This window comes from Panthera uncia, chromosome D1, assembly GCF_023721935.1.
Source record: "Panthera uncia isolate 11264 chromosome D1, Puncia_PCG_1.0, whole genome shotgun sequence".
Taxonomy (NCBI): Eukaryota; Metazoa; Chordata; class Mammalia; order Carnivora; family Felidae; genus Panthera; species Panthera uncia.
The window spans coordinates 52,712,926-52,722,401 of NC_064808.1; the positions used below are offsets into that span (position 1 = coordinate 52,712,926).

The 9,476-nt window shown below is 36.1% G+C and overlaps 1 protein-coding gene across 1 annotated transcript in view; it reads right to left on the minus strand.

The window, feature by feature from the left end:
- Positions 1-9,476, minus strand: part of RRM1 (ribonucleotide reductase catalytic subunit M1) — a 36,376-nt gene that overhangs the window by 12,335 nt on the left and 14,565 nt on the right. Inside the window, exons 6-11 of the mRNA XM_049651522.1 lie at positions 8,425-8,648; positions 4,556-4,697; positions 3,145-3,228; positions 1,814-1,975; positions 1,127-1,206; positions 263-464 (exon numbers count right to left, since the gene is read on the minus strand). Of these exons, the coding sequence (XP_049507479.1) occupies positions 263-464; positions 1,127-1,206; positions 1,814-1,975; positions 3,145-3,228; positions 4,556-4,697; positions 8,425-8,648 (894 nt within the window). The remainder of the gene's footprint in view (positions 1-262; positions 465-1,126; positions 1,207-1,813; positions 1,976-3,144; positions 3,229-4,555; positions 4,698-8,424; positions 8,649-9,476) is intronic.

Here is a 9,476-nt window from a genome sequence, read left to right on the forward strand (position 1 = left end):
GAACACTGAGTAAAGATTATTACAACAATGCGTGTGTAATAAAAAGGTGATTAAATCTTTTCTACATGGCCTAGACTGTAAGATATTTGAGGGCACAGATCACACCTGTTCCCTTACAATCTCTACTTTGGTGCCCTTCTATTTACAACAAACTACAAAAACTCCCTTCCCCCACCTCAAGTGAAATCAAGTGAGGGATGCACAAACAATAACTGCCTAAGATTCTTCTCTCAGTACCCTGGGCAGAAGTTTTTCTACCTACCTCATCTTTGCTGGTATACTCTACTATTTCTGTGCACAGGTTGCTGCATTTGATCGTTCCCAGGTTCTGCTGGTTGCTCTTCCGATTACAGGAATCTTTGTAGAGCATGTACGGGGTACCTGTCTCTGTCTGAGACTCAATGATGGCATACCAAAGCTGCTGAGCTTTTACAACTTTGCGGACACGACCCTGTTTCTCATAACTGAAAGGCAAAGCTAATATTATTTTAATATTCCCTAAGAAAATCTTTATTGCAGACAACTTGAAGACACTAAAATATAAAATTACAAAAACTCTTAAATTGTTTACTATGTTTTGCTAAAAGGGTGGGGGGGGGGAAGGAATATGATCTTTATTTTACTGTAACTAAAGCCACAGAGGAAAATCAGACAGCTCTGGACCTATTTGAATATACCCCAATTCCACTAAATCAACAAAACCCTTCATAAGGAAAAGGAATAACACCTCAAGTGGTCAAATCTCCTACTATTGTACTATTATTTAATAAACTCTTGACATGTGTCCTAACTGTTCTTGATTCCTGGGTGCGATATAAAGCATAACATTTTTTTCTTTTTTTGTCAAATGTACTGACAAAAATAATACTCTCTGTCTTAATTTTTATAAGGATCAGTTAAAAACCTCTTTATAACTCCCAAAGTTTTAAGAAAGAAGATAGAAACTCAATTTTGGTGAAGATTCAGATAGCAAATCTGACCAAAATATATTATTAATCACATTCTCTACTGGATGCTTCTGGGATTCCTAGAAACTGGCTAATGATTGATGGTATTTTGACACTTGGATTCCCCAAATAAAAGAAACATACGGTTAAAAATGATTACTTTCATATTTTTCCCATACCTTTCATACAGCTTCTCAAATTCCTCTCCCCAAACCTCATCCAGACCAGGACATTCATTTGGACACATCAAAGACCAGTCCTACAAAGGGAAGAACCCATACGAAACTTTAAATAACCAACCACACATAGTCCATTAGGAACACTGAAAGGGACAGGGTGACTTCTATAGACTCTCTTGGAAATCTGCTACAGAAATGATCATTTTGGACTCGGGCTCAAACATCTAATTCTACCTGTTTATACATGATCTTTTAAGCATTTAGGTCCGATAGCATCTACTTTAGAAAATAAAAATCCAAGGGGTGCCTGGGTGGCTCAGTCGGTTAAAGCCGACTTCGGCTCAGGTCATGATCTCACAGCTCGTGAATTTGAGTCCTACATCAGGCTCTGTACTGACAGCTCAGAGCCTGGTGTCTGCTTCAGATTCTGTGGCTCCCTTTCTCTCTGCCCCTCCTCTACCCTTCCCCTACTCACACCCTCTCTCTCCTTCAAAAATAAACATTAAAAAAAAATTTTTTTAAAGAAAACAAAAATCCAAGAAGGTTAGGAATGGCATCTCTTAACCTGCTTAAAATTCTTCCATAGCATAACATGCAGGTGGGCTCTTCCTAAGCATGATTTAAGATGACAAAAAAGAAAACTGATATGAATAAAGTTGTTCTTACCAACAGGTACCTATTTCTCACCTGATTAGTCTCCACTCGTTTCATGAAGAGATCCGGAATCCAAAGGGCAAAGAAAAGGTCTCTGGCACGCTGTTCTTCCTTTCCTGTGTTCTTCTTTAAATCAAGAAACTCAAAAATGTCTAAATGCCAAGGCTCCAGATAAATAGCAAATGCCCCAGGTCGCTAAAGGCAAATACATCATCATTCTTTTCAAAATCAGAATGAAACAAAGAAACTTCATATTTTCCAAGGCACTTTTATAATATCTCCTTTGATCTTCATTACAAGTAAGGAATTAAATGACATAATACAAGTAAAAGTACTATAAATATAAGTACTAGTATTTTTCTTATAATTCTAGGAGTGAAAAAGAGCAATTGATAAGAAAGAACAAGAAAGATGAAATAACTTGTCCAGAGTGACACAGTGAACTACAGACAGAGCTTCCTTCAGTTGTCATCCAGCTACTTTACATTATATGACACGTATGCAAACCCCAAAGAAAATCACTTTAATTCTGACAATTATAAATTGTGCTCTTACCAAAGATCAAAAAAGTGATGTCTTATATCAAGATCTCCACAGATTGTTTTTAAAGTCCATCAAAGGAAATTCATCAACTACCAGGTGATTAGTGTGTCTACATATACGTAAGAGGCAGCCTCAAGTGGCAAACTATCCTGCTGATAACACTGGGCAAACAATCCAATTCTCTCAATTCTACTTCTCCCTCTGTGAAACAGGCAGAGTTTTGTTTTTGTTAAACAACAAAAACAACAAAAAAGCCCCTACAAGACTATTACAACTCCTTTGCAAGATTAGGTATCAATATAAGTTACAATTTTAGAAATTCTTTGCCAATAAACTGTCATATAAAAAAAGCTGACTGGGGGCACCTGGCTGGCTCACTCAGTAGAGCATGCTACTCTTGATCTCAGGGTCATGAGTTCAAGCCTCACACTGAGCGTGGAGCCCACTTAAAAAATAAAATAAAAATAATACAAAGCTGACTAGATCATTTGCTGCCTGGAGCCAAAGGTAAAGTATGTATGGGTGGGAATGATGGGGTGATTAATCAAAGGTGCTTGAGGAAACATTTTGGAGTAATGGAAATGTTCTATATCTTGACTGGTATAGTGATTACATAAGTATACACGTTTGTCAAAACGCATCAAACTGTACACTTAAAGTGTGTGCATTTTTGAAGTAAATTATACCTCATTAAACTGATTTTGAAAGTAAAAAAAAAAGCAAAGTAATTACAAATATACACACTAAATCACCTTATTTTAAGCATTCATGGTTAAAGATTTTTAGTCCTAATTTCCAAGACTTCAAGTAACAGAGCATACCTTGTTTCCACCTTGATCCACATATCGAGCTGTGTTGTTATATACTCTCAGCATTGGCACAAGGCCATTGGAATTGCCATTAGTCTGAAAGAGAGACCGAGAATAAAGGCATCTGGAGGAGAAAAGTGGGACTAAGTAAGCATGGAAAAGAACAAAATGGCTCAACAGTGAATATGTTACAAGAGCTCTCCCAGTCTAAATAAAGTTTTATCTGCTTTCCATCTCTCCCTTTATAAACAGAATACCCAATATAAAATAAACAAAATATTGTTTTCCCCTAATTGTTGTTTTAATGTTCTTGTTGCATCTCTAATTTACAATTACAAGTCAAAAGAATCTGAAACCAGGGTAGCTGAACTTAACCTCCATACCTTATAATGGTCATTATATAAAGATATACTTTGAGTAGAATAAAAACACAACTACAGTGTCTTTTTCCCAAAAGGCAACTTACAGTAAGAATTATACACAGTGGATAAATGAAGACAATAAAGATATATGGAGATTCTCAACAATAAATGGATTCTAGAATGAAGATAAGAAAACACAAAGACTCCTAAAAGATACCTCATCAAAAATAATCCTTCTAACTCTAAGGTAAGCCTTTAAACAGACTAGAAAGATAAGTGAGCAATGGCTCACCCTATTATTGTGTGTTAAGTGCTCCAAAACACTATGTAATAGAATAGTTTCCTTCTGGACTCCCTAACTTTCTTCTGTAGGGTCAGATATTTTCTTCACATTACAGGTGAGGAAACAAACCCAGAGATGTAAAATAACTTATGCTAGGCTGCATTACTACTAAGTAGAGGAGATAGGATTTAAATCCAGGTCTTTCTTATCCAATATCTTCATCTTGACTCCCAATGAATAATGAACTAGCAAAGGGCTAAATTTACATCATAAAGAGCCAACTTGTAAAACATGAATCCTGGCTCTACTACATATTAAGTGACTGATCTCTGGAAGTAATTTAATTTTCTAAGCCTCAGATTCCTCACTTGTAAAGATGATATTGTCTTTAATCACAAAGTTATTGCAAAGAGTAAAGTTCCTACCATGTGTCTCTAATGGTACCCATATCCTATGGCTTGTAGCAAGGATTAAATGAGTAACTCAAACTTTTGTAACATTTAGCATATAATAAACAATCAATAAATTATCATTTATTATGATGCTATTATTATCGCATCAAATCCAAATTCCAAAATCTAAGCCAAAAAAATCCGACAGATCATCTAATCTAAACCAGAAGCTAGAAATAGTGAAATGACTCCCTCCAAGTCACACAGCCAGTTAGCACTTAACAGAGACCCAGGTCTCCCAAGCTCCAGCGTATGCCCTCTCAACGATAAGCCTGGCTGCTTATCTTTTTATCCTACAATCTTTTAGTCATAAAACAGAAGCTTACCCCAGCAATGTAGCTGCCAGTAGCTCGAATACAACTCACAGCAACACCAATTCCACCAGCAGACTTGGAAATCAATGCACACTGCTTTAGAGTGTCATAAATGCCTTCAATACTATCATCTTTCATACTCAGAAGGAAGCAGCTACAGGGGAAAAAAAAGTCACAACTCAGCAAGGAAATGAAACAAAGCAGAGAAACAACACTGACTATACACCCCCAAAACAGTAAGTTGGGCAAATAAGATTTGAAGTTTACAAAATTCCTAGTTATTTTAGAAAAAAAATTAAAAAAACTTTTACTGGATATGACACAAGACATATCAACACATCCTATTATTTTAAAAATATCTTGCTGCCTATCCCAGATGTTAAGCCTAGAAGGAAGTCTTATAATAAAGTCAAAAATATTAACTCACATGTTTATCAGACTGCAGATGTGCCTTAACACATTTTCTCCTGCAAATTCCTAAGCATAGATCAATAATAGGTCTTTCCAACCTATTAGTAAGCCAAGAAAAATTTATGAAATAAAAAAACATCTATCCAATGGTCAATTCTTTGACAGGTCCTCCAAAAGTTAGCTGCTTTAGTCTTTTGGAAGACAACCCCTCCAACTTGTGCTTTGGATCTCATCCTGCGCCCTACCTCAGGAACTTTACTTACTCTACCAAGGATCCCTTCACTATCTTGAATATACATCCACTCAAATGAATTCTATCCATTGACTTTTTCCATTAAATATGACAACATTCAAAAAGATACAGAGAATAATATGACATATACTTTGTACTTATCACCTACATCAAGAAAACCGACACTACATATATAGTCTAATTGCAATCCCATACCATTTCCATGCATTTCTACCTTCTAAAAACATTTATATACATTCTACATTTTTAAATTTCATTTATCCTTCTGCAACTTGCTTTAACTCAATATTGCTCATTCCTACTGGTACATGTCACTAGTTAGTTTACTTTCTTTGCTATAAGTTGTTCCACTGTATGGCTATGCCAATACATTTGTCCATTTGCCTGTAGATGGGCATTTGGATTTTCCAATTTGTTTGCTATTCTACACAATGTTGCTGTGGAAATTCTTGAACATATCTCCTGGGGCTTAGGTGTAAGGATTTTTGTAGAAAATAAACCCACAACAGGAAATGCTAGGTCAAAAGATACGCATTATGTTCCACTATACTCAAGATTGTCCAAAGTGGATGGGTAAGTATACTCACTTAGCAATGTATGAGAGTTCCCTATGTTCTACATTCTTACCAACACTTGGTATTACCAGCCTTTTAATTTTTATCAGTCTGATAGGCATGAAATATCTCATTATGTTAACTTTTGTTTTCCTAATTACTAGCAAAGTTTATTTATCACCTCACATGTTTACTGGCCAGTCAAGTTTCTTCTGTGAATTATTTTATCCTTTGCCCATGTTTCTATTTAGTTTTAGGTCTTTTTCTTTTTTTTTTCTTTTTAATGTTTATTTATTTTTGCAGAGATAGGAGAGACAGAGTGTGAGCAGGGGAGGGGCAGTGAGAAGGAGACACAGAATCCGAAGCAGGCTCAAGGCTCTGAGCTATCAGCACAGAGCCTGAAATAGGGCTCGAACCCACAAACCATGAGATCTTAACCTGAGCCAAAGTCGAACGCTTAATTGACTGAGCTGCCCAGGTGCTTCCCCAACTTTTTAAAAATTTTTTTAATGTTTGGGGTACCTGGGTGACTCAGTCAGTTAAGCGTCCAACTTTAGCTCAGGTCATGATCTCACGGTTCATGGGTTCGAGCCCTGCGTCAGGCTCTGTGCTGACAGCTCAGAGCCTGGAGCCTGCTTCAGTTTCTGTGTTTCCCTCTCTCTGCCCCTCCCCCACTCTCAATCTGTCTGTTTCTCTCTTAAAAATAAACGTTAAATATTTTTTGATTTTTAAATTTTTTAAATGCTTATTTATTTTTGAGGGAGAGAGAGAGAGAGAGAGAGAGCAAGTGAACACATGAGCATGGGAAGGGCAGGGAGAAGGGGAGACGGAGAATCCCAAGCAGACTCCACACTGTCAGCACAGAGCCTGATGCAGGCCTCAAACTAACCAAATATGATCATGACCTGAGCTGAAATCAAGAGTCAGACACCTAACTGACAGAGTCACCCAGGAGCCCGTCTTTTTCTTGTAATCCCTTGATAGTTAACATACACTGCCAATATCTTCTGTCAGGCTGAAACTTGTTTTTCCATTTTGTTTTTGGTTCACATTAGTTTTTAATTTTAATGTAGTCAATTTTTCCTTTATGATGTTTTATCTAGTACACTTACTTTAAGAAATCTTTCATCATTCTGAGATCACATATAATCTCCCATTAAGATGCATGATGAAGTATTAAGAGTCATGATGTCTACAACTTACTTTCAAAAAAATCAAAAAATTTTTTAAAATTTTAAAGATAAAAAATACATACATATACATATGATAAAATGGTAATAGTTTTTTTATCTAGGCAGAGGTGAGTGTATAGACATTTACTGTCCTTCCTTCAAACTTTTCTGAATATTTGAAACTCATAGTAAAAAGTAGGAAGAAAAATATTTATCTATTTTCTCTAATGTTCTAAAAGATTTTACTTTCACATTTAGATTTTTTTTTTTAACATATTTCTGTATATGGAATGAAAACGGGAAATCTAATTTTCCCCCATAGGATAACCAATTTCCCTAGCACCGTTTCCCCCAGTGAAATGCAGTAACACCTCAATTATACATCAAGTTCCCTTATAAGCCTGAATCTCTTTCTGGGCTCTCTGTTATATTCCTGTGGTTTGCTTATCTCAGGGTAAATACCACACTGTCTTAATTGCCATAGCATTAGAGTAGTCTTGAAATCTGGTAGGGCTTTTTCTTCAAAACCTGCTATTGCTATTTATGTTAGTTTCCTGTGGCTGCCCTAAAAAATTACCACCAACTTGCTGGGTTGAAACAGTTCTGGAGGCCTGAAGTTTAACAGAAGTTTCACTGGGCCAGAATCAAGAACACTCCCTCCAGAGGCTCTAGGGGAAATATTCGCTGCCTGTTTCAGCTTCTGGTAGCCCCTTTGCTTATAGCCACATCACTCCAATTTCTGCCTTTATCTTCACATTGCCTCCTCTCTTTTGTATGTATCTTATCCCCCTCAGCCTTTCTCTTATAAAGATACTTCTGATCGGATTTAGGGCCCACTTGGATAATTCAGGACAACCTCCCATGTCAAGATCCTTGTTAATCATATTTACAAAGATCATTTTTCCTTATAAATCAACATTTACAGGTTCCAGGGATTAGAACCTGGTATCTTTGAAAAGCCTACTAAATTGTTCTTAGTCTTTTGCTCTTCTGAATAAATTTTGCAATCAGCATGTTGACATTTTGACTGGATCCATAAATTGAGAAAAATTGACATCTTTATAATATTAAATCCATTTATGATATAAAATCACTCTCCATTGTTTTAATGTCCCTCAATTATGTTTTAGAATTTTCTCCTTAAAAGTCTTACACATCTTTTATTAGATCTAGTCCTAGGTACCTTCCAGTATTATAAATGATACACGTTAAAAGTTAATCTTCTAAGGGCTAAAATAGGAAACTTCATTAATTAATACTGAACTTATATCCAGATACTTTGTCAGAATCTCTTTTTAATTCTGATCATTTATCTGTAGATGCTCTTGAATTTCCTATGTAAAAATCATACTATCAGTGAATCACTACAGCTTTGTTCCCTCATTTGCATTAATTTGTATGTGATTAACTGCCTTGTTTCTTCAGGTCAAGGTTTACTTCCCTAATCAAAACCATTTCAGAACATTAAAAGCAAACATACAGGACACTTACCTAGAAAGCTGTGGGCGGTTGGTACCAGCATTGAAGAGAGTGGGAGAGGCATGGGTAAACCACTTCTCAGAAAGAAGATTATATGTTTCAATAGCAGCATCAATATCTTCTTCATGAATCCCCACAGATACCCTCATCAACATATGCTGTGGTCTTTCAGCCACTAAAAACAAAAGGAGTGTCACATGATGGGACATGTCAGAAAAACTAGGCTGAGACATGTACTGGAGTCAAAACAGGAACACCAAAGACAATTTAAAAAACTTTATACCAATAAGCACCAACAATTAATCATAAACCAAATCTAAAGTTAAAAATGTTAGTGCTCACTATCAACAATAGCCAAAGTATGGAAAGAGCCCAAATGTCCATCAATGTATGAATGGATAAAGAAAATGTAGTGTATATATACATACAAACACACACACACACACACACACACACACACACACACACACACTGGAGTATTACTCGACAATCAAAAAGAATGAAACCTTGCCATTTGCAACTACATGGATAGAACTGGAGGGTATTATGCTAAGTGAAATTAGTCAGCGAAAGACAAAAATCATATGACTTCACTCATATGAGGACTTTAAGAGACAAAGCAGATGAACATAAGGGAAGGAAAACAAAAATAATATAAAAACAGGGAGGGTGACAAAACCAGAAGAGACTCATAAATATGGAGAACAGAGGGTTACTGGAGGGGGTGTGGGGGAGGGGATGGGCTAAATGGGTAAGGGGCACTAAGGAATCTACTCCTGAAATCATTGTTGCACTGTATGCTAACTAATTTGGGTGTAAATTAAAAAAAAAAAAAAAAAATTTTTTTAAATTAAAAAAATAAATAAATAAATAAATAAGAACTACCCTACAACCCAGCAATTGCAGTACTAGATATTTATCCAAGGGATACAGGTATGCTGTTTCGAAGGCGCTCATGCATCCCAATGTTTATAGTAGTGCTATTGACAATAGCCAAAGTATGGAAACAGCCCAAATGTCCATCAACAGATGAATGGATAAAGAATATGTGGTGTGTATGTGTG